Genomic DNA, 24532 nt, shown 5'->3' on the forward strand with positions numbered 1-24532 from the left:
CTCTGTCAGGAATACAGATACTTTTGGACACCCAGGCAGATGAGTGGATTTGGCTATTTCAGCCATACCTGTTGATGACAGGTGTATAAAGTTGAGCACACAGCCATGCAATCTCCATAGACAAACAATGGCAGTAGAATAACCCATACTGAAGAAATCAGTGACTTTCAATGTGGAACCAACAAGTCAGTTTGTAAAATTTTGGCCCTGCCAGAGCTGCCCCGGTCAACTGTAAGTGCTGTTATTGTGAAGTGCAAACAGCCAAGAGCAACAATGGCTCAACTGCGAAGTGAAAATCATGTAAAATAACAAAATTCCTGCAGTTTATTTTTATTTGGAAACTAATATTATACTTGTTTGACTGCTTACATTACAGTATTCACAGTTATTCTGCTGTTATGAAGTCAAATGCTTTGTGGAATGATCTTAGATTCACAGATGGTGTTGCATAGTTTTCTACTCAGCTGATCAGTGTTTCATTTCTGCAGCACCAGACCAGTCAGACCTACAGGACAAATAGGGTAAATGCTCTGAGCCACTGTCTCAAGTCTCTCCCATCTTTACCTTCCAAATAACATTTGCCAGGAGCTACATGTGACACACACACAAATCCTATCCTCCCCCCCCCGCTGCTTTTCTAACTTCTCTTCCCCCTCACCTCTTTCCCACTCTCCCACTGTAAACAGTCTGTCTTCACAAGGCTGTGTAATCCCAGAAGCATCCTTGCTTCGTTTAGGTGGTGTTCTTTCAGAGTATTAAATCACCCTGTGAAGTGAAAGGGAAAATATGACCCATGCAGCATATATTCAAAATCTGTCATTGTCAAGTCCTGGTTTGTTTAGACAGGATATTACAGCATTCTATAAATCATGACATTCAATTAGGTGTTATTGTTTGGTATTAAATAGGGCTATCCTATATAACTACAAATTACAGAACAATGTATTTAATTACACTTGACCATTCTTCATATATGACAGTCTTGCTGTCCTTGAGATGTATATATTTTGACAAAAGGGAGAAAGGGACACTGGATGAGAGGAAAGTGTGAACAGCCAATGTGAATGAGCCAGACACAGAAAGCAGAGAAGAGCAAACTGCAGACTGTGGTACTGACAGATATGGTAGCTAGAGTGAGAACAAAAGCAACAGAGAGAAGTGTTTGATCAGGCCTCTTCAAAGTCAGTTGCCTCCTACCTCCCCAAACAGAGACAGACAGACACAGCTGCCAGACCAAAATACCCCTGGGGCCTGGCCTCAACCAACCACAATGAAGGGGATGACATCCAGGCAGACCTGTACAACTCTCCCCCCTATGGAGTAAGCCTTCCCTAGACTCCCACAGCCCCCCCCCCCCCCCCCACACACACACAGATGGTACAGTCCCAGGAAGGCCAGTCTATTTTTGGAGGGTGGGGTCAGGTGCTGAACGTTTTTGAATCACACTCCAGCCAGCACTACTCCTTCTCCCTCTCTTTTTAACCTCTATCTGTGAGCTGTTCCAGTCTTGTCCACTTGGTAATGACCCTGGATATGGACAACATAGAGGTGTTTGATGCTGGGGAGAAGGGCAGGGGTCTTAGGACCACCAAAGACCTTTGGGCTGGGGAGGTAGTGTTCGCTGAGCCCAGCTTCGCTGCAGTGGTCTTCGACAGGTAGGGCCCAATGCATGGAGATTTGAGTCATAATGGCAAAATCTCTCAGTGGCATGCACACATCCATTATTTCTCAGTAATAAAGCCAAATTGAATGCACAAATGATACCTACATGGTTCCTGTATCAATGCATATCTTTAACAATTTGACATTGTGGTTCTTTTTATTTTAAAAAAATACATCCATTCTGCTATGTCTTTGACAGGTAGGGCCTGATTCATGGTGGCCATGTATAGTATTGGTATCTCATAGTGGCATGAGCATATAGTTACTCCTCAGGTGCTGGGTTAAAAAGTTTACCTGCTGTTCAAGTATTAATGTAAATCATTTTAATATGTTTAATATTACAACCAAACAAAATATTCTTGAAATAAATTGTAGTTCAGTTTGTCCAAAACTTCACATCCTGTTTAAATGCTTGCAGATAGTCATGTTGACACACTTTCAGTAATGTACAGTAAAGTGATGTCACATTGTGTGTCCTTTGCCTCCAAGAGTGCAAAATTCATGATTCAGCATTATTCTTCCCAAAGTGGCATTATTCTTCCCAGAATTGTGGCTTTTCACACAGAAAAACGTCAGCATTCGAGCGGATTGTTCAGCTCATCGTGCAGACTTGTATGATTTGAGAGGTCCTCAGCATTGGGTTCAATGTTGGGTATAGTGTAGTAGGTGCCCAAGCTTTGTAAATCAACATGGAGCTGGTGTAAATGACGTCACGGTGCTTGCTTAGCGAGTACCACTTCATCCCGATTCAGCCCACACCTGACGCAAACTCGGGACCTCTGCCTTGCTAGCACACGTGACCGCCCTCCTAAAGCGCTTTACCAGTCAGCGCCACGCGAAACGCTAGATATTCGCAGGTGCAGGCCGAGGAGTAACTTTCACACATATGTTAAACTAGATCATAATAAGAATCCCATGTTTTTACCAGGCAGGATTCACTCAATGTCAATGTTTTTGGTCCAGCCCTGAACCTTTTGATGGACGAATAGCAGGCTGTAAAAAAAAAAAATGCGGGCTCTGAAATAAAATTGCAGGCTGTTAAATAAAAAAAATAAAAAACACCTGTGTTCCTTAGGACCATGTGCTCACCGCGAAATCAGCTGTTTGACTTTGCACCCACCGGTTTATATAGCCAGTGGGGCACGTTGAATTTGTTTTCGCGCATGACTCGTTAGAAGGAGCTTTGACAAAACCGCACAAAATGACTGGCGGAAATTAATTGAATGCATTTGTGATATTCTTCCTATTAATTTGGCTCCAGCCTTGCAAAGGCTTGGGATTTTTATTTTACCTTTATTTAACCATGTAGGCCAGTTGAGAACAAGTTCTCATTTACAACTGCGACCTGGCAAATATTAGCAATTATGACCCAATTCGGGAACGCTAAGAGCTGCATTCTTGCTGTCCTACCAACTGCTAGTTCTTATATGGCCCCACACTGGTCCTGCAGCAGAAGCAGGCATATCGGTGACCAGCATTCCAGCAGATATAGAGACCGTGACCTCTCACTACACACACACAAACAGAGTGCACTGAACTGAAAGCGTGGTCTTATTCATGGACCATCCAACTGTACAGTAGTAGATGGAGGTTTAACAAGATTGATACACTGTATATTGTAATACCTGTTTGTGTGTTTGTTGCTTATCTACAACACGTCACCACCAAAGTGACATATACTTCCCCCCCTACCCAACGTCTTACTAAACAGCAGACGTACATGCTAGGATTTGAGAAAAGGAATTTTAACAGCTAAATGCACCAACCTGGTGCACTTTGAGATGAACATTGAGAGATTAGATCAACTAAGAATGAAAAGCCAGTACCATATAAATACAAGACATTCAGGTAACTCAGTAGCTACTGTGGGTCTGTACTCTGGAACACATACATCTACAGCGTATTGCGAAAAACCTCCATACCACTCAAACTTTAAACAGACTCTGACCTGTTCAATGACCCAAACTGCTTAAAGAAAATATCATAATAATCCAATGACTCAGTTCACTTTCAAAGGAGAGATGTGCCAGACCTTCACAATGTCGAAGTACAGTGCATTCCACTGAAGACATGCATTTCAGTACTATATTTACTCCAATATTAACACATTTATTTTAAAATAGGGATATCATTGACCATCACACTATTTTGTTTTCCATTTTAGGACCCTAGGCGTATCGGAAACAAATCTGTCAAAATTATGTTATGACGCTTTTGAATCTGGCCTTATAAAATAAAACAAAGATGTCAAATCAGGTAATGATTTACCTGATTTAAATCTGAATTAAATATGCTTTCAAGTGATTGAAATGTATCAGACAGATATTGGAAAATTCAGGAAAGCAGAAGGAAGATCATCAGGCAGTCATTTCATATTTCTTAGAAAAGAAGATCACATGTATTCCTGAAGCTTTTCAGCATGCCAACAATCAGTGCAGGCATTAACAAACTAGTTATTTCTTATTAGACACACTCCCAGACACCCATGGGATAAACTGTTCACACACACAAGCCCATTGCTCGTCTTCAAGATGTGGCAGTTTATTTTAAGCAACCGCTGTTTAGTATTATGTTTGTGGCATTGCTGTGTCACTTACACATCTTTCTAGACCTATTCTAAAACTTTTTGCAGACCTTGGGTTAAAATTGTTCTAGAGGGTCTAGCCTACACTGTAATGTCCAGAGCAGTAGGACATGTTTATCCAGGAATATTGAATGTGTGCCACAAATGTTCTATTTTTATATACAAAAACATATTGTACTCCCCGGCCTTCACCTTAAGGCAAAGTTCAGAGATCAAGGAAGTTGTGTACAACATGAATGTTCAGAAAGTAGGTTTGAATGCTGCTAGATTATTATTATTGTAGATTTTTATTTTTTTTAGGAAGTCTGGCCTCATGTATTGTGATTTTTTTACTTTAGAAATTAGATCTTGGGTACCTGTTTGTTGGCACATCAGAGGGAGTGAAAGCTGGGACCAGTCAGGTGCCTGTCTACATGGGCGTTTTAAGAATGTTGTTGTTGAGGGGACCCCCTTGAATGGATGTTATGTTTATCCAACAATTGAAAATATGTATTTTATGTACGTTTTTATTTTGAGGAATTTATTCAATATATAGGCTGTATAAAGTGGGGGCCCCTAGGCAGCTGGGGCCCGTTTCAATTGAAAACTATGAAACTACAGGCACAATCACAAAGAGAATTACAGTATGCATTGTTTTAAGGTAACTTTGTTGTTGTCCACATTGTTTAAATATTTTGATGTGTGCTTGATGTTCAACTGTCATAGGTAGAGTAAATCATGTACTCGGTTTACTGAACAACTAAGCGCCTTTATAATAAGGCGACAGAAATATAGGCTAGTTCTCATATGACTAGTAGACCAAGACCTTTCACCATAAATAGCTAAAGTCCTCCCAGCTATGGATGAGGCTAATAGCTTAGCCACTGAACCCCACAAATATAAATATATATATATGCAGTGATATAATGGTGGAGCTCAACAAGTACATGGAATGACAGTGGAAACATTCTCAGGTGAAGTACAAAGAGTTTTAGAGAGAAAGAGAGGGATGAAGCAGAGAGAGAGAGATGAAAGTGAGAGAGACGTGTGGAAGGTGTGTGGAGAATGTCATCATGTTTCTGTAATGTCATCTCAGAATAGCCCATTATGTAAATATATCACACAAGTAATACGAGCCAATATTTTTGGGATATGTATGATGACACTGAAAAAGGGTGAGGAGAAACAAGAGGATAGCCATGAAAGACCTATAGAAAAAAAGGAAAGAGGAAATATGATGAGGTAAGGAGTATCATCCACTGGTTATTGCCTTGCTTTGTTCATATCTAGCCCATATGAAATGATAGTTAAAGTACCAAGGATAGGAGGGAGCATGACTGCAACAGGGTTTAACTACAAGAGTGCCAGGGGGCTGGGCAACCATAAGAAATCATGACCTCTAACCCTCCCCCCAGTCTGTCTCAGCAGGTGTGCCATAGCTGCTTCCGTCGCCAGGCCAACCTGCACCGCTGCGCCCAGTGTAAATTCGCCCACTACTGTGACCGAACCTGCCAGACTGCATGCTGGGATGAGCACAAGCAGGAGTGTGCCGCCATCAAGAAGTACGAAAAGGCTCCTAATGAGAATGTACGGTAAGGAGGCAAGGAGGGAGAGGGTGAAGGGAGGGTGAGGAGAATGAGAGAGAGTTAAAGAGAGGAGGTGGAGGAGGAAAAGGGGAGTAGGAGGAGAATGGAGGGAAAGGGGAAGTGGAAGAAAAACTGTGGTGGGTTGTCAATGCCTTAGCATTATAGAGATAAATCAACTTGCCAACTCTCCCTGTTCCTCTCCAGTCTTACTGCCCGTGTGCTGTGGCGCATACAGAAGGACACAGGCATCGTGTCGGACGGCCAGCTGACTTCTGTGGACCAGCTGGAGGACCACGTGGCCGACATGCTCGCTGATGACTTCAAAGAGCTTGAGATCGACATGCAAAACTTCCTGGACTACTGTCCCAAAACCAGGCATGGCAAGGAGTACATCTCACACATCTTTGGCATAGTACGTATCACGGAGTTAGTCATCTTACCATCCAGTTCTCAAACGTTGGCACAGTACATATAAGATCACTGGTTAATCTATTATGACTATAGTATGTGTTATTTTACTCTATGTACTGTGAGGTATTGTCATCATTAACCTCTCCCTCTATCATTCATTCTCTCTCCACTTTGTTTCTGGCATTCTCATTCCATCTGTCCCTCTCCCTCCATCTGTAGATCAAGTGTAATGGCTTTACTCTGAGTGACCAGAGGGGTCTGCAGGCAGTGGGAGTGGGTCTGTTCCCTAACCTGTGTCTGGTCAACCACGACTGCTGGCCCAACTGTACTGTCATCCTGAACCATGGCAAGTATGTATCCCGAGAGAGAAAGATAGTGAGATTTATATGTGATTTGTAAACTTTATGACTGCATCTTCTCTTCCAGTCAGTCAACTCTGAACGCAGCCTACCACTCTAAAAGGAGGTGGGTCTGCCTGTCTGCTTTGAGCTAACGTCTAACCTTTGAACCTTGAACCGCCGATCCTCAAAGATCTCTTCAACACCTGTTATAAACCTCTATCACTGGATGATAGTGAGGAAGTAGAAACATAACTGTACCAAATTACACTCATGCATTCTAACCTTGACTGTTACATTGATGTGATTTTACCTATATTTCTAAAAATATATATTTGTTAGCAGTAGCCTACAGGACTATTTTGCTCAGTGAACAAGATCAAAAGATTAATTCTCATAAGTCTCAAATTTAACCCCTAGGAGGGAAAAACTAAATATGAATCTCAACAAATTGGGTCTAACTAAAACATATCGCATGGTTTGTTTAGCTCCCAGTAGGACTGAGTTGCTGTCCTGCTTAGGGCTTTGTTGAGTGGAGTGTGTCTATTGTGAGAGACTGTGTTCCATTTCAGTCATCTACCTTAATATTACTTCAAAACATCCCATCATAACAAGAATGCATTAAAAAATAAAACATTTAGACTGCTTGCATTGTGTTGGTGATGACCTGAGATGTGTTATTGGTCATCTGTCAGTGCAAAATGTTTCTTCAAGTTGAGGGAAATGGAAACCCCCATTGTCTCTGCAAGCTGGCTGTCGATGTTTCTCCAAAGATTAATTTTATTGCTCATCAGGAGCCAACAGTCGAAGTTATAGAACTCTGAACGATCAATATAACCTTCTCTGAACTTTGAGCAGCCAGGATTATCCAATCAGTGATGTTCATGTTTGCTGACTGGCAAATGAAGGCTTCACAGTTTCCTATCTCCAAAAGACCCAAAATGCTGCCATGTACCTGGCAAACTATGTCAATGTAATAGCTTTCCTGCACTTTTGCTATCGTAGCAATTGAGGAAACATTTGAAGGATGGCTTGAACTCAGTCACAGCCCTACCCTAACAGGGAAAGCACACTACCACCTGTGCCATAAAAGATCCATAGACCTCCTAGGGGCTACATTACTCCTTTACCCTCCCCTATGGTTACTCCCATGACATCAACTTCTCTAGGGCATGTTCTATGGCCCAGCATGTGACATTTAGAGCTGATCCTAGAGCAGCCGGTACACTAAGGCCCATGGCTAACCATGCCGCCCTGCTCCCCCAGGATTGAGCTGCGTGCGCTGAGTAAGATTGCTGAGAACGAGGAGCTGACGGTCGGCTACGTGGACTTCCTGAATGTGTCAACGGACCGCCAGCGCACCCTGAAGCATCAGTACCACTTTGACTGTACCTGTCAAACCTGCAGCGAGCACCTCAAGGATGACCTAAAGATGGCTGCCAAGGAGACCGACGGAAACAAGGTGGGGAAAGTAGTGGCGGGTTAAGGACAAGGTTGGTGTCAATTCCTTCCATTTCAAACAATGGGCTTCTGGGTCCCTGGACCCTGCCATACCCACACTCATGTTGGGCATGTAACTCTAGCAAGCAGATGGGCACCGCTCAGCGTATAATCAGAAGCACATTTTAAAATGAACATACATCTGAGGGCCCAGTGGCCTAAAACACTTCAGCCTAGTTACTATTCAGTTGAGTCAAGTTTCATGCTTCCCCTCACCCTTAACTCAATTGTGCTTCACATGATCCCCACCCTAAACATCAGCTGAGACCATAATACATGTAGCAGTTGATAAGAAAAAGTTATTCTGGTTATCTGTGATTTGGTCACCTGATGCTGAATTCCAATTGATTGAGACATTGCTAAATCCTATGACTAACTCCCTCAGCACATGACCACGTCTTTAGACACGGGTCAATGACATACATTATATATCCATGTATAGGCATTGACAATTTAGTCACACATCTGGTGACCTCTTCCTGGACCAACACGTTGAGCAACATGTCCTTCAATGAAACATCGAGTTGTGGCTGTCACTTGTGATTGTCTGCAGTAGTGCATTTGTCATGAGCTTTATTTTACTTTCAATGATCAGGAGTGAATGATGTGCATGTTCCCTAAATAGTCCTACACTAACACGCGTTTAAACTATTCTCAGCCCTCTGATGAACTGGTAAAGGAGGTACAGGAGTTCAGTTTGGAGTGCTTGGCCAAGGTTGAGGCAGCTCGAACTGCTGGCAACTTCCATGAGGTAACAATCCCATCCTTCACCATTAGGAACGGCTTTGGAGCTTCATAAATAACCACTTCTTGCCCATATTACTCTCCCTCTATAGGTGGTGAAGCTGTGTCGTGAGTGTCTAGACAAACAGGAGCCCGTGTTGGGTAACACACACCTGTATCATCTGCGTATGCTGAGTACAGCCAGTGAGGTGCTGTCCTACCTGCAGTTCTTCTCAGAGGCTGCAGAATACGCAGGCAGACTGGTGGAGGGCTACATGTAAGTGATGGGGAAAGGAGACCAATGTGCCCATAAGATTAGCATGTCTAGCATTGAAATCACATTCCTTTCACTTAGCCTTAACTAATCTTTATCCCCCGAGCAGGAAGTTGTACCACCCAAATAATGCTTATTTGGGCATGGCCACCATGCGGGCTGGCGTGACCCACTGGCACGCAGGGCTCATCAAGGTTGCCCATGAAATGATCTGCAAGGCCTACGCCATCCTCATGGTCACCCACGGACCCAACCACGCCATTATCAAGGACCTTGAGGTACTGAATACCTTAAGGTCATTAACTTTTTGAATTAAACAAAGGCAGCCCTGTTCAGTAGAGGACAATGTTAGATTAAATAGAAATGTGTAGAATGTCTGGTAGTGTTAACTCAATTGCTACCAGACTTTTGACCCCTGACTTGTTTCCTAGTCAATGCGTATGCAGACTGAGATGGAGCTGAGGATGTTCAAGCAGAATGAGCATTCTACCACGGCATGAGAGGCTGCACTGCAGAACAAGCCCATGGCTGAAGCAATCAGTGTTGAGGACAACATAAAGGCCCTCAGCCACAAGCAATGAGCTTCTGTAGACACAGCATTTCAAGGGTATGAGAGTGGTCACGAAATCTACCCAGAAGTATCACTGTTCTCACATTGAAAGTGGGTCACAAGTTTTGCAACAGCTAGATATTCTGTTGGAATACAAGTAGTTAAGTTCCTGCTTTTAACATTGAGATTTCCATCTGTATGAACTACAATATACAAGGTCTCATCTACATCTATAAGGCTCAAAGTACATGTGAATTCATGATTGCTCCCACCTTTATGCTAGTAAACAATGAATCAGTGTACCAACCATGTGCCTAAGTACCATGTGAAATATTGAATGTAAGAGGTAATAAAAGTGAATATTGATAGTGTCATCTAGTGCTATATACTGCAGCTCAACCTAAAGAGAAATGTTATAGACAAACCACAGAGTCAAAATACACTTCATTTATTCAAAGAGGGTTGAGAGATCCCTAGATGCGCTTGCTTATCCTCTTGTAGACGATGGGGCCCAGCGTCATCGTCTGGAAAAGCACACAGATTAGGGTCTACAGCAGTTACATTTTGCTACAGTTCCAACCCATGCTGGTTCAACAACCACATACTTACAGCGATAATGGTGTCCCCATTGAATTCAGTGACAGACTCAATGCCCTTCAATGAGACCATTAGCTTGTTTCCAACCAGATTCACCGTAGACTGGGGAAGGGCAAAGGAGTCAGTGCATGACATAACATGTAGGAGTAAAACTGCACTACAGCTTGTCATAAGCAGGTTTAACACCAATCATAAAATTAAACAGCTGATGTTGGGAGAGAAACTTCATTGAGGGCAACCAGACTTTTGCGCCAGCATTAAGGAAACAATTTATCATGTGCAAAAGTTGAACTGGAAAAAGTGGCTGCATACTTTAGCCCTCAAACACCATAATAGCCCACCCATGTTATTTATAACGCAAATACAAGTTAACCAATGTTCAGGTGTGCCCACAAGGCCAAGTAATTGCAGGCGTGACTAGTTGACCAACTCACCTTTATCTTCTCTCCAGTCAATGTCTCCAGCTCAGCCTCCTGGCCGACCGTGAACGAGTTGACCATGACCTTCGTGCCTGTGGTCACGGTCACTTTGAAGTGGTCTCCATTTTGCTCAATCTCTGACACGCTCTTGATGTCCTTGCCCTTCTGGATGAGATCATCTGGCAAACCTAAGTGTTGAGGAGGACATGTTAAAAGGGGTTGGCAGTACACATTGAACTACGTATACAAACTATGACTACTTATTTAAAACTTAGTACATTTTACTTTTCAGCCTATAGCCTTTCACAATGGTGTGCAGGTTCCCTTTGGATTACACATCAATGCTTTCCAATTTGGGAATTTGTAGTCAAGACAACATCTTTAGATTTAAGAATAACCGTAGCTGAGGAGCACCATAGTTAAGATGAGAAACCCAACCGACCTAGCAGTATTTTTGGGTGTAGGGGTTATGCTATTGGTTACAAATAACCATTGAGCTAAAGTGCAAGGAGTACCTTATCTGACATAGCTAATCTTACAGCTGCGTGTGGGTCATAGACATCCAGTACAGCACTTTAAGTGGCCTAGGGCCATCAAACTATTGTAGAGGTTTAAGTTATAGCAGAATTTGCTATAAATAAGTCCCAAGTTTTAAACTCTCAAATTGAGCTGTAAAAAGACTAATTCCAGAACATTATATCTTGATTTTGTCAAAATTAGGTAAGCAAAGAATTAATGGCAACTGTATAGATTGGGATGTTCATGGAGGAGTGACAAAGTTTAAACAAAGATAACAAAGTTAACTGACCAACTATGACAACCCATTCTAAATATTGTTTTGCCAATTTATATTGTTGATGTTCTGTTGAAAGTCAGAAATTGGCTTATCTATCCTTATAAAAGTGTGACAGTGAAAATTGAGAAGATAGCACCACAAAACACTAACTGTTTGCACATTCATAAGAGGCTGTTTTATACTGTCTATGATAAGAGCATAGCCCTATTAATAGTTTGTTACTTACCAATTGCCTTCATGAAAGGCTCAAAATTCTCCTGAGATTCAAGCTGATACTTCCCAGTGAATGCCATCGTGAACTAAAGAGCGGATGGAATGTAGGAGACCCTTCTACCTCTATATACCAAAGACTGGGGTAATTATTAACCAACAGATAGATATATCAGGTGACTTAATTACTACGTGGCCATCAGGTGACTTAATTACTACGTGGCTTCAGGTGAGCTCATCCATTGTGAAACGCGTGAGCGACAATTAGCTGGTTCTCCCATAGCTGCAACCGGGGGACTTCAATCAAGCAACTTCAACTGTGCGGACGATAGTTTCAAGCTAATTTGGAAAACGTTTATTGGTAAAGGAGAATTAGGCCTATGACTGATTCACAGAGTCATCATCTTTGACTGTTTGCGTGCGTATCAGATCTACCTTTGAAACGTCCACTGCATATAATTTCAATAAAGGCAAAAAAACATCTAGTGAAAAATATCAGCTGGGGCACACCCAAAACAGTAGAGGTGCTGGCGGGTAAACTAGTAGGTTATAAAAAAAGACTCACACGCTCCCAGTAACTTACTGGATAAACCCAGTGCTTAACTTTGGCAGGAGCTCACCGGACCTGAGTACTGGCAACTCGAATGTTTTGCTTCTGTTACCCTTATAAAATATTAGCTCTAAATGATTGTGGAGCTCGTGTACCTAAATGTAAACATTACCGGCACCTAAAATGAGTACTGGCGCCTATTTCATTCCAAGTCAAGCACTGACTCGGAGTCCCCATATTTGTTTCAATCCAGTCTGGTATGAGAACGTTAGCCACATTCTGCAAAAGCATGGTGTTTGCGGAAAGCTGAGTATATTGGCTATTGATCAGTACCGTCACATTTTACTAACATATATGGGCATACAAATTCATAAAGGGGAGGCCGAGCAAATGTCCTCATTTTAAGATGGCTGCTACCTACATTCCGGTTAGCGTTGTGAAGCATAAACGAAATAAACACGGAGTACGTTGGTACGCACCGAAAGCCGGGACTCCACAGGTCATGCGGATATCTGATTTGTCTGCCTGTGACTTACCGTTATCGATCACCAGACCCGAGAGTCGAAATTATTATTTTACACAACTTTTTGACCAAACAGCAAACATCTTACACAAGGTAAGCTTCGATTTGGTCTGTGTTTGAGCTATAGTTACACGGGGATTATCACATTAATCGTTAGGTTGGTAAGAACAAATCTAGCATCTTGTCAATGTTATCTGATGTATAACCTAATTGCATCATCGAATGTCCACCAAGTGACTATCTTTGCGCATCAAAAATATGTTGTTGCCTACTTATGCGCTGTCTGCATCCATATCTCCAGACACCACCACAATGTTTGAGAGGTTGGTGTTGTAGAACATTTTGGCACATCCAGTGTGCAAAAACATTGCCACATTCGAACACTGGAGATATTGAAAGGACACTTGAATGTACCCTGGATACCCCATAACACCACCACAATGTTTGATTGAGGTTTATATGGTAGAAATTAGTGATACACCGTTATTACATTTTTGTCCGATACTGATATCTGATATTTTCCTTGCCCCCCCCCCCCCCCCCCAAAAAACGATACCGATATTACATTTTTTTGCGACCTTTTAACTATTTAACTGTATTAGAACGCTTAACACACACACAGGCGCTGCGGTCTAAGGCACTGCATCTCAGTGCAAGAGGCGTCACTACAGTCCCTGGTTCGAATCCAGGCTGTATCACATCTGGCCTTGATTGGGAGTCCAATAGGGCAGCGCACAATTGGCCCAGCGTCGTCCGGGTTTGGCCTGGGGTAGGCCGTCATTGTAAATAAGAATTTTTTCCTAACTGCTTTGCCTTACACACACACACACACACACACACACACACACACACACACACACACACACACACACACACACACACACACACACACACACACACACACACACGCCACTGACCAAAAAGTAATTTTGTTTGCATTTACATATGGCCCCATTACCCTTAAAACATAATCAAAACCTATTTATTTCACTTGCTTGCTGTGCTGTTTCGTTGTTCATTTGTTCAGTCGTTTCATTCTCAACCAGGATTTCTCATACTATGGAACGCCGTTTGGGTCTTTGCGTGTCAAATAACACTAATTCACATGTCAAATAAGCATGTTGACCAATCAGGACCTGAATATGACTGCACGTCACAATCATGTAACGTGTTCATACATCTTTTACGTAGTTATAACACATTGATTACACTATCACTAGTATTTCATATGTTACAACGATTCATCAATACGTATGCTATGATGCTGGTAAAATTGTCTCGGGCACCTACAGTGCTGGTCATAAAAAAAGAAGCTAGCTCATGGTTGCAAACAATGTTCTTCCCCAAAAACATAGCAAAACAACAATCTGTTTCAGTAGCTAGCTAACTATAGCTAGGTGTCATCATCTAAAATAACAATAATTTATAAGACGGTTCTTATTTGATTAATGGTGATAGGACCCATTTGTGAAGCTAGCCACAATAAGGTAGCCACAATAGTGTACTTTGCGGTTAGCCTTCCAAATAAAAGTATGTAATTGACAGTGATGCAAATTAATACAAATAGTAGAATTATGCCATAATTGTGTAGATCATGCTAAACGAGGTTGGAATGTTATATAAAATCAACAGATATCTGTTGAAATCGCACTGGATGCATTATGCTTTAGAATTGCATTGGGGCATACTTATTTCACTGTACAGCCTTACCTATGGGTTGTGGATCAATGACATGGGGTACCAGTCTACTCAGTGACACAACATTAGCGTCGTAGGTCTTATTGCGGCACTCTGAAACAACTGAATTGAGTCACATTTATTGTCAACCTATGTGTAGATGTAACGGATGTGAAATGGCTAGCTAGTTAGCGGGTACGCGCTAGTAGCATTTCAATCAGTTACGTCACTTGCTCTGAGACTTAAGTAGTGTTGCCCCTTGCTCTGCAAGGGCCGCGGCTTTTGTGGAGCGATGAGTAACGACGCTTCGTGGGTGTCAGTTGCTGATGTGTGCAGAAGGTCCCTGGTTCGCGCCCGTGTCGGGGCGAGGGGACGACGTAAAGTTATACTGTTACATTGATGCTGTTGACCCGGATCACTGGTTGCTGCGGAAAAGGAGGAGGTTGAAAGGGGGGTGAGTGTAACGGATGTGAAATGGCTAGCTAGTTAGCGGGTACGCGCTAGTAGCATTTCAATCAGTTACGTCACTTGCTCTGAGACTTAAGTAGTGTTGCCCCTTGCTCTGCAAGGGCCGCGGCTTTTGTGGAGCGATGGGTAACGACGCTTCGTGGGTGTCAGTTGCTGATGTGTGCAGAAGGTCCCTGGTTCGCGCCCGTGTCGGGGCGAGGGGACGACGTAAAGTTATACTGTTACATAGAACACTATTCCAGAGGAAAAACAATACTGCGTGGATGTTTGAGTCTGATAAGTCTGAGGATGTTGGGAAAAAATATTGGGTATTAAGTAGACTGATATCCCATTTCTTTGATCCCCAATCCTTAGGTGACGCTGTACAGTGCAATATGAATGCCAATACACACAATAGGCTGACTGGGGAGGTTTTCACAGTCCCGCGATAAGAGCTACAACGCAAATATTTGCATAAAGTCTTCACATTTGTGTTCTGTGGGTGTCAAAGTAGACTGATACCCCATTTCATTGCTTCACATTCCAACCTTATTTAACATTATCTAGTCTAAATATGGCATGATTCCACCAATTGTAACCTTCTGCATCTCTTTCAAAGACACACTGTTATTTTGAAGGCAAACCGCAAATTCCACTATTGTGCCCGGTCCGGTCGAGGCTCACTAGCCAGATGAAGCTAGCTGGCTGCTTATAACATTAGCTTTGGGCAACAGGGTTAAGTAGCTGGCTAGCTATTTATTTTCAGGAACTTAAGTTCAATTTCAACAAGTGGCTACCTAGCTAATACTTACTCACTAGTCAACACTGCTAGCTAACACTGCTAGCTAGCCAACTTCTACCGAATAGCAGCACTGTAGAAACTTACATTACAACGGAACGACTTGATTAGCGTAGTGTTAGCTAGCTACATAGTTGTCTTTGCTGTCCTTGTATCCAAGATAATTGTGTAGTTTAGAGAAATTTAGAGAAATTGTCGAGGTTACCTAGCCAGCTACACTTTCAACAACGCAGCCACTGCTAGCCAGCCTACTTCACCAGCCAGCAGTACTATATCATTTTAGTCAATAAGATCTTTTATTTATTTTTTTGCAACGTAAGCTTAACTTTCTGAACATTCGAGACGTGTAGTCCACTTGTCATTCTAATCTCCTTTGCATTAGCGTAGCCTCTTCTGTAGCCTGTCAACTATGTGTCTGTCTATCCCTGTTCTCTCCTCTCTGCACAGACCATACAAACGCTTCACACCGCGTGGCCGCGGCCACCCTAACCTGGTGGTCCCAGCCCGCACGACCCACGTGGAGTTCCAGGTCTCCGGTAACCTCTGGAACTGCCGATCTGCGGCCAACAAGGCAGAGCTCATCTCAGCCTATGCTTCCCTCCAGTCCCTCGACTTCTTGGCACTGACGGAAACATGGCTCACCGCAGATAACACTGCTACTCCTACTGCTCTCTCTTCGTCTGCCCACGTGTTCTCGCACACCCCGAGAGCTTCTGGTCAGCGGGGTGGTGGCACCGGGATCCTCATCTCTCCCAAGTGGTCATTCTCCTTTTCTCCCCTTACCCATCTGTCTATCGCCTCCTTTGAATTCCATGCTGTCACAGTTACCAGCCCTTTCAAGCTTAACATCCTTATCATTTATCGCCCTCCAGGTTCCCTCGGAGAGTTCATCAATGAGCTTGATGCCTTGATAAGCTCCTTTCCTGAGGACGGCTCACCTCTCACAGTTCTGGGTGACTTTAACCTCCCCACGTCTACCTTTGACTCATTCCTGTCTGCCTCCTTCTTTCCACTCCTCTCCTCTTTTGACCTCACCCTCTCACCTTCCCCCCCTACTCACAAGGCAGGCAATACGCTTGACCTCATCTTTACTAGATGCTGTTCTTCCACTAACCTCATTGCAACTCCCCTCCAAGTCTCCGACCACTACCTTGTATCCTTTTCCCTCTCGCTCTCATCCAACACTTCCCACACTGCCCCTACTCGGATGGTATCGCGCCGTCCCAACCTTCGCTCTCTCTCCCCCGCTACTCTCTCCTCTTCCATCCTATCATCTCTTCCCTCTGCTCAAACCTTCTCCAACCTATCTCCTGATTCTGCCTCCTCAACCCTCCTCTCCTCCCTTTCTGCATCCTTTGACTCTCTATGTCCCCTATCCTCCAGGCCGGCTCGGTCCTCCCCTCCCGCTCCGTGGCTCGACGACTCATTGCGAGCTCACAGAACAGGGCTCCGGGCAGCCGAGCGGAAATGGAGGAAAACTCGCCTCCCTGCGGACCTGGCATCCTTTCACTCCCTCCTCTCTACATTTTCCTCTTCTGTCTCTGCTGCTAAAGCCACTTTCTACCACTCTAAATTCCAAGCATCTGCCTCTAACCCTAGGAAGCTCTTTGCCACCTTCTCCTCCCTCCTGAATCCTCCCCCCCTCCTCCCTCTCTGCAGACGACTTCGTCAACCATTTCGAAAAGAAGGTCGACGACATCCGATCCTCGTTTGCTAAGTCAAACGACACCGCTGGTTCTGCTCACACTGCCCTACCCTGTGCTCTGACCTCTTTCTCCCCTCTCTCTCCAGATGAAATCTCGCGTCTTGTGACGGCCGGCCGCCCAACAACCTGCCCGCTTGACCCTATCCCCCCCTCTCTTCTCCAGACCATTTCCGGAGACCTTCTCCCTTACCTCACCTCGCTCATCAACTCATCCTTGACCGCTGGCTACGTCCCTTCCGTCTTCAAGAGAGCGAGAGTTGCACCCCTTCTGAAAAAACCTACACTCGATCCCTCCGATGTCAACAACTACAGACCAGTATCCCTTCTTTCTTTTCTCTCCAAAACTCTTGAACGTGCCGTCCTTGGCCAGCTCTCCTGCTATCTCTCTCAGAATGACCTTCTTGATCCAAATCAGTCAGGTTTCAAGACTAGTCACTCAACTGAGACTGCTCTTCTCTGTATCACGGAGGCGCTCCGCACTGCTAAAGCTAACTCTCTCTCCTCTGCTCTCATCCTTCTAGACCTATCGGCTGCCTTCGATACTGTGAACCATCAGATCCTCCTCTCCACCCTCTCCGAGTTGGGCATCTCCGGCGCGGCCCACGCTTGGATTGCGTCCTACCTGACAGGTCGCTCCTACCAGGTGGCGTGGCGAGAATCTGTCTCCTCACCACGCGCTCTCACCACTGGTGTCCCCCAGGGCTCTGTTCTAGGCCCTCTCCTATTCTCGCTATACACCAAGTCACTTGGCTCTGTCATAACCTCACATGGTCTCTCCTATCATTGCTATGCAGACAACACACAATTAATCTTCTCCTTTCCCCCTTCTGATGACCAGGTGGCGAATCGCATCTCTGCATGTCTGGCAGACATATCAGTGTGGATGACGGATCACCACCTCAAGCTGAACCTCAGCAAGACGGAGCTGCTCTTCCTCCCGGGGAAGGACTGCCCGTTCCATGATCTCGCCATCACGGTTGACAACTCCATTGTGTCCTCCTCCCAGAGCGCTAAGAACCTTGGCGTGATCCTGGACAACACCCTGTCGTTCTCAACTAACATCAAGGCGGTGGCCCGTTCCTGTAGGTTCATGCTCTACAACATCCGCAGAGTACGACCCTGCCTCACACAGGAAGCGGCGCAGGTCCTAATCCAGGCACTTGTCATCTCCCGTCTGGATTACTGCAACTCGCTGTTGGCTGGGCTCCCTGCCTGTGCCATTAAACCCCTACAACTCATCCAGAACGCCGCAGCCCGTCTGGTGTTCAACCTTCCCAAGTTCTCTCACGTCACCCCGCTCCTCCGCTCTCTCCACTGGCTTCCAGTTGAAGCTCGCATCCGCTACAAGACCATGGTGCTTGCCTACGGAGCTGTGAGGGGAACGGCACCTCAGTACCTTCAGGCTCTGATCAGGCCCTACACCCAAACAAGGGCACTGCGTTCATCCACCTCTGGCCTGCTCGCCTCTACCACTGAGGAAGTACAGTTCCCGCTCAGCCCAGTCAAAACTGTTCGCTGCTCTGGCACCCCAATGGTGGAACAAGCTCCCTCACGACGCCAGGACAGCAGAGTCAATCACCACCTTCCGGAGACACCTGAAACCCCACCTCTTCAAGGAATACCTAGGATAGGATAAAGCAATCCTTCTGACCCCCACCCCCCCTCCCCCTTAAAAGATTTAGATGCACTATTGTAAAGTGGCTGTTCCACTGGATGTCATAAGGTGAATGCACCAATTTGTAAGTCGCTCTGGATAAGAGCGTCTGCTAAATGACTTAAATGTAAATGATTCCTAAATCATTGCTAAGAATAATGAAAATGACTGCAGTTTCTACTGGTCATTGTTTTCAGGCTGGTTGTATTGGTGCTAGCTAGGTACCAAGCTAAAGCTAACAACCCTAGAAGTTGCGGTCTAACAAATAATGCTTTATTACCAACGTGGTATTGTAAACACATCGTTCGTGGCCGGTGTTTGCAGACTTTTTTGTACAGCTTTGACAGTGCTACTGATAGTAGTGGTGGCGCTTGGCTTGCACGTGCAAATTCAGAACACAGTTCTATTATAGAATGTTGTGTGTTATTTGACGTAAAATTAAAAGCTTATTTAACCCGTCAACTGTTATTTGACTCGTCTAATAGTGTTATTTGCCGTGTGTCTTTTTTGACACGCAAATATCCAAACGGCGTTCCATACTATGTCGTGAAGCTAATAGCAGTGACGCTATTACTGTGTAACTCTGGTATGGCAAAGGTTACCGGAGTGGTCGACCAGTCAGTGAAAGCCAACATCACCTACGACAGTGAACGGTTGATTGTCAATTGCAATGAATTCCGTTACCTTGGCGTTAATGGATTTCGTCTTTGAGTTGTCTCACTGAATTTTTCTTACTCTTTCAAATGACTGCTCGACTTGTTGACTGTTCGATCCACACAGCAGACATTGTGGGCTAGATTAGGAATTATGTGTTGTACGTGTAGTGCAAAATTTTACGTGGCGTCATTTCGTCATATAGGTATGCACGTCAGCTTTGACATCGGTTTTGCACATCGGCATTAAACTAGACATCGGGCCGATACCGATGTTGGCATTTTTAGCTAATATCGTCCGATTCCGATATGTTCACCGATTATATCGTGCATCCCTAGTAGAAATAGTTTTTATACTTAACAAATAGCATTTAGGGTTTGCAAATATTTAATAGCACTGGAATGATCTAATATGCATCTAATATGCCACTTTGGAGAAGTTTATGGACACTTGGAAATGTCCCGTGACCATACCTGACACCACTTACTAAAACATCTGCCCATTTCTAGTTGTTAGGTCTATCCCATTTTTTTAAATTATATTGTTCACATGTTTTGGAAGCCATCTGATGTGTTTCCAGCTCTTGTCATCAATTATTCACGTTTAGCTTGTCAATGAAAGATGACTTTCAAAATAGAATAACGGTTATTGTGTGTCCTTGATCTTGTGTATTCTGAACTATGTAACGCCTATCTAGCTTCTGATAATTTCCACAATCTCCCAGATGTCTTCATTCCAAATATACTATGTTTTTGCCTGTCAGAATCATGTAATTACACATGAATAGCAGTTACTTTTGGGTATGTCTTTAGGTGGAAATCTACATTTTGCCATTACATTTGAGGTTTTCCTTAACTTCTCTAGGATAGGGGGCAGCATTTTCACGTTTGGATGAAAAGCATACCCATATTCAACTGCCAGCTACTCATCCCCAGAGGATAAGATATGCATATTGTTAGTAGATCTGGATAGAAAACACTCGGACGTTTCTGAAACTGTTTGAATCATGTCTGTGAGTATAACAGAACTTATTTAGCAGGCGAAACCCCGAGGACAAACCATTCAGATGTTTTTGAGGTCACTTTTCAATGGCAATCCAGATTTCTAATTGACCTTCTTGCAGTTCTTACCGCTTCCACTGGATGTCAAGTCTTTAGAAATTGTTTGAGGTTTTTTCCTTTGTGTAATGAAGAAGTACGGCCATTTTGAACGAGGGTCACTTGTTGTGTACTGTTTGTTAGAGGAGCGTGACCAGAAAGCTAGCTACAGTTTGTTTTAATCCTGTATTGAACACAGATCATTCCGTCTTCAATTTTATCGATTATTTACGTAAAAAAATACCTAAAGTTGTATTACAAAAGTAGTTTGAAATGTTTTGGCAAAATTTACAGGTAACTTTTGAGATATTTTGTAGTCACGTTTCACAAATTGCAACCGGTGTTTTTCTGGATCAAACGCGCCAAATAAATGGACATTTTGGATATATATCGACAGAATTAATTGAACAAAAGGACCATTTGTGATGTTTATGGGACATATTGGAGTGCCAACAACAGAAGGTCGTCGAAGGTAAGGCATGAATTATATTTTTATTTCTGCGTTTTGTGTCGCGCCTGCAGGGTTGAAATATGCTTCTCTCTCTTTGTTTACTATGGTGCTATCCTCAGATAATAGCATCGTTTGCTTTCGCCAAAAAGCCTATTTGAATTCTGACATGTTGGCAGGATTCACAACCAGTGTAGCTTTAATTTGGCATCTTTCATGTGTGATTTTAATGAAAGTTTGATTTTTATAGTAATTTATTTGAATTTGTCGCTCTGCATTTTCTCTGGCTTTTGGCCAAGTGAGACAGTAGCGTCCAGCCTAAACTCAGATTTTTGGATATAAATATGAACTTTACTGAACAAAACATACATGTATTGTGTAACATGAAGTCCTATGAGTGTCATCTGATGAAGATCAAAGGTTAGTGATTAATTTTCTCTTTCTGCTTTTTGTTACTCCTCTCTTTGGCTGGAAAAATGTCTGTGTTTTTCTGTGACTTGGCTCTGACCTAACAATCGTTTGGTGTGCTTTCGTCGTAAAGCCTATTTGAATTCGGACATGTTGGCTAGATTCACAACAAGTGTAGCTTTAATTTGGTATCTTTCATGTGTGATTTAATGAAAGTTTGATTTTTATAGTAATTTATTTGAATTTGGCGCTCTGCATTTTTACTGGCTTTTGGCCAAGTGGGACATTAGCGTCCCACATATCCCAGAGAAGTTAACCAACAATGCAGTAAAATAGAGTTAAGAAAATATTTACTAAATAAACAAAAGTTAAAAAAAAGTAACAATGAAATAACGAGGCTATATCCAGGGGGTACCGGTACCTAGTCAATGTGCGGGGTTAGTGGAGGTAATTTGTACATGTAGGTAGGGGTAAAGTTACTATGCATAGATAAAGAGTAGCAGCAGTGTAAACAAGGGAGGTAGGGGAGTGTCAATGTAAATAGTCCTGGTGGTCATTTGACTAATTGTTCAGCAGTCTTATGGCTTGGGGGTAGAAGCTGTTAAGGAGCTTTTTGGATCTAGACTTGGTGGTCCGGGACCGCTTTCCGTGCGGTAGCAGAGAAAACAAGTCTATAACTTGGGTGACTGGAGTCTGACAATTTTATGGTCTTTCCTCTGACACTTCCTACTATATAGGTCCTGGAGGGCAGGAAACTTGGCCCCAGTGATGGTCTGGGCCGTATGCACTACCCACTGTAGCATCTTACGGTTGGATGCCGAGCAGTTGCCATACCAGGCGGTGATGTAACCAGCCAGGATGCTCTAGATGGTGCAGCTGTAGAACTTTGAGGATCTGGGGACCCATGCCAAATCTTTTCAGTCTCCTGATGGGGAAAATGTTTTGTCGTGCCCACTTCGACTGTCTTGGTATGTTTGACCCATGATAGTTTATTGATGTGGACACCAAGGAACTTGAAACTCTCGACCCGCTCCACTACAGCCCCGTTGATGAGAATGGGGGCATGTTCGGCACTCCTTTTCCTGTAGTCCATGATCAGCTCCTTTGTCTTACTCACGTCGAGGGAGACGTTCTTGTCCTGGCACCACACTGCCAGGTCTCTTGACGACCTCCTTATAGGCTGTCTCATCGTTGTTGGTGAACAGGCCTACCACTGTTTTGTCGTCAGAAAACGTAATGATGGTGTTGGAGTCGTGCTTGGCCACGCAGTCATGGGTGAACAGGGAGTGCAGTAGGAGACTAAGCCCTGAGGGGCCCCAGTGTTAAGGATCAGCGTGACAGTCATGTTGTTGCCTACTCTTACCACCTGGGGGTGGCCTGTTCGGAAGTCCAGGATCCAGTTGCAGAGGGAGGTGTCAAAGTCCTTAGCTTAGTCTTGAGCTTTGTGGACACTGATGCTGAGCTGTATTTAATTAACAGCATTCTCACATAGGTGTTCCTTTTGTACAGGTGGGAAAGGGCAGTGTGGAGTGCAATAGAGATTGCCTCATCTGTGGATCGGTTGGGGCGGTATGAGAATTGGAGGGGGTCCAGTGTTTCCAGGAGGATTGTGTTGATGTAAGCCATGACCTGCCTTTCAAAGCACTTCATGGCTACTGACGTGAGTGCTACGGGCCGGTAGTCATTCAGGAAGGCTACCTTCGCTTTCTTGGGCACGGGGATTATGGTGGTCTGCTTGAAACATGCAGGTATTACAGACTCGGTCAGGGAGAGGATGAAAATGTCAGTGAAGACACTTGCCTGTTGGTATGTGCATGCTCTGAGTACACGTCCTGGAAATCCGTCTGGACATGTGGCCTTGTGAATGTTGACCTGTTTAAAAGGTCTTACTCACATCGGCTACAGGGAGCATGATCACACAGTCGTCTGGAACAGCTGGTGCTCTCATGCATGCTTCGGTGTTGCTTGCCTCGAAGTGAGCATAAAGGACATTTAGCTCGTCTGATAGGCTTGTGTCACTGGGCAGCTCGTGGCTGGGTTTCCCTTTGTAGTCCGTAATGATTTGCAAGCCCTGTCTCATCCAACGAGCATCCGAGCCGGTGTAGTAGGATTCAATCTTAGTCCTCTATTGACGTTTTGCATGTTTGATGGTTCGTCTGAGGGCATAGCGGGATTTCTTATAAGTGTCCGGATTAGTGTCCCCTTCCTTGAAAGCAGCAGCTCTAGCCTTTAGCTCAGTGCAGATGTTTCCTGTAATCCATGGCTTCTGGTTGGGATATGTACGTACGATCACTGTGGGGACGAATTTGTCGATGCACTTATTGATGAAGCCGGTGACTGAGATTTATTTTATTTAACCAGGAGGGCTCATTGAGATTTAAAATCTCTTTTTCAAGAGCGTCCTGGCCAAGATGGTGCTGTCTAAGTCACTACAAAAATTACAGACAAACATGAAAAACTACAAGTAATCTAGTAAAAACCATAGAATTCACAAGAGTATAACAAAATCAAAAACATTAAAAACATTGACAGGTTAGGGAATCAGTCTCAAGATCATTCATCAGTGATGTAAAAATACCAATCGGGACAAGTTCTTTCAGTTTAAAAGTATTTTGTAAGGCGTTCCAAGACGATGGCGCAGAGTACATAAAAGCCCTTTTACCAAATTCAGTTCAGACATTTGGAACAGTTAGCAGGATAAAGTCCAGCAAACGAAGAGAGTACCCACCACATTTCTGAACAATAAAAATGCCCAAATAAAAGTATACCAGTGACTGAGCCTACGAGTGACTAGAGAAGGCCAGCCAACCCTGGTATACAAAGTGCAGTGGTGCGTAAGGGTTTTGCAGTTTAAAATAAATCTCAAAGTGCCATGGTAAAGGGTGTCAATTGATCTCTAACACTGAGCGGAAGCATTCATATATAAAATATCCCTATAGTC

At 43.8% G+C, this 24532-nt stretch overlaps 2 protein-coding genes and 1 long non-coding RNA gene across 5 annotated transcripts in view; 2 read left to right on the plus strand and 1 right to left on the minus strand.

Moving 5' to 3' along the window:
* Window positions 1-45: 45 nt before the first annotated feature.
* Window positions 46-9978, plus strand: LOC129864101 (histone-lysine N-methyltransferase SMYD1-like). Of its 2 annotated transcripts, XM_055936700.1 has the most exons (10): window positions 46-1655; window positions 5641-5817; window positions 6016-6223; window positions 6442-6572; window positions 6649-6687; window positions 7827-8022; window positions 8719-8811; window positions 8897-9060; window positions 9167-9335; window positions 9489-9978. In XM_055936700.1, the coding sequence occupies exons 1-10, from the start codon at window positions 1522-1524 to the stop codon at window positions 9555-9557; spliced, it is 1380 nt and encodes a 459-aa protein (XP_055792675.1). In that variant the 5' UTR covers window positions 46-1521; the 3' UTR covers window positions 9558-9978. The 2 variants fall into 2 exon arrangements, with proteins under 2 accessions (XP_055792675.1, XP_055792676.1); XM_055936701.1 differs by lacking the exon at window positions 6649-6687.
* Window positions 9979-10039: 61 nt separating this feature from the next.
* LOC129864103 (fatty acid-binding protein, liver-type-like) lies at window positions 10040-11752 on the minus strand. Its single transcript, XM_055936703.1, has 4 exons — window positions 11646-11752; window positions 10639-10811; window positions 10217-10306; window positions 10040-10131 (listed from the first exon to the last, which is right to left on the minus strand). The coding sequence occupies exons 1-4, from the start codon at window positions 11710-11712 to the stop codon at window positions 10081-10083; spliced, it is 381 nt and encodes a 126-aa protein (XP_055792678.1). The 5' UTR covers window positions 11713-11752; the 3' UTR covers window positions 10040-10080.
* A 657-nt stretch (window positions 11753-12409) lies between these two features.
* LOC129864104 (uncharacterized) overlaps window positions 12410-24532 on the plus strand; it is a 29260-nt gene continuing 17137 nt past the window's right edge. The window contains exon 1 of one of the 2 annotated variants that reach the window (XR_008761056.1): window positions 12410-12795. This is a non-coding gene — a long non-coding RNA (uncharacterized LOC129864104). The remainder of the gene's footprint in view (window positions 12796-24532) is intronic. The other variant, XR_008761055.1, reaches the window with a different exon arrangement.

This window comes from Salvelinus fontinalis, chromosome 10, assembly GCF_029448725.1.
Source record: "Salvelinus fontinalis isolate EN_2023a chromosome 10, ASM2944872v1, whole genome shotgun sequence".
Lineage (NCBI taxonomy): Eukaryota > Metazoa > Chordata > Actinopteri > Salmoniformes > Salmonidae > Salvelinus > Salvelinus fontinalis.

What these genes read in the sequence shown, in the direction of transcription:
- LOC129864101 (XM_055936700.1), top strand. Translation starts at nt 1,522, where the DNA reads ATGACCCTGGATATGGACAACATAGAGGTGTTTGATGCTGGGGAGAAG. An exon ending in AGGAGACCGACGGAAACAAG is followed by an intron (nt 8,023 to 8,718) that starts GTGGGGAAAGTA and finishes AACTATTCTCAG; the next exon opens with CCCTCTGATGAACTGGTAAA. An exon ending in CTGCTGGCAACTTCCATGAG is followed by an intron (nt 8,812 to 8,896) that starts GTAACAATCCCA and finishes CTCCCTCTATAG; the next exon opens with GTGGTGAAGCTGTGTCGTGA.
- LOC129864103 (XM_055936703.1), bottom strand. Translation starts at nt 11,712, where the DNA reads ATGGCATTCACTGGGAAGTATCAGCTTGAATCTCAGGAGAATTTTGAG. An exon ending in GCCTTTCATGAAGGCAATTG is followed by an intron (nt 10,812 to 11,645) that starts GTAAGTAACAAA and finishes CTCAACACTTAG; the next exon opens with GTTTGCCAGATGATCTCATC. An exon ending in ATGGGGACACCATTATCGCT is followed by an intron (nt 10,132 to 10,216) that starts GTAAGTATGTGG and finishes GTGCTTTTCCAG; the next exon opens with ACGATGACGCTGGGCCCCAT.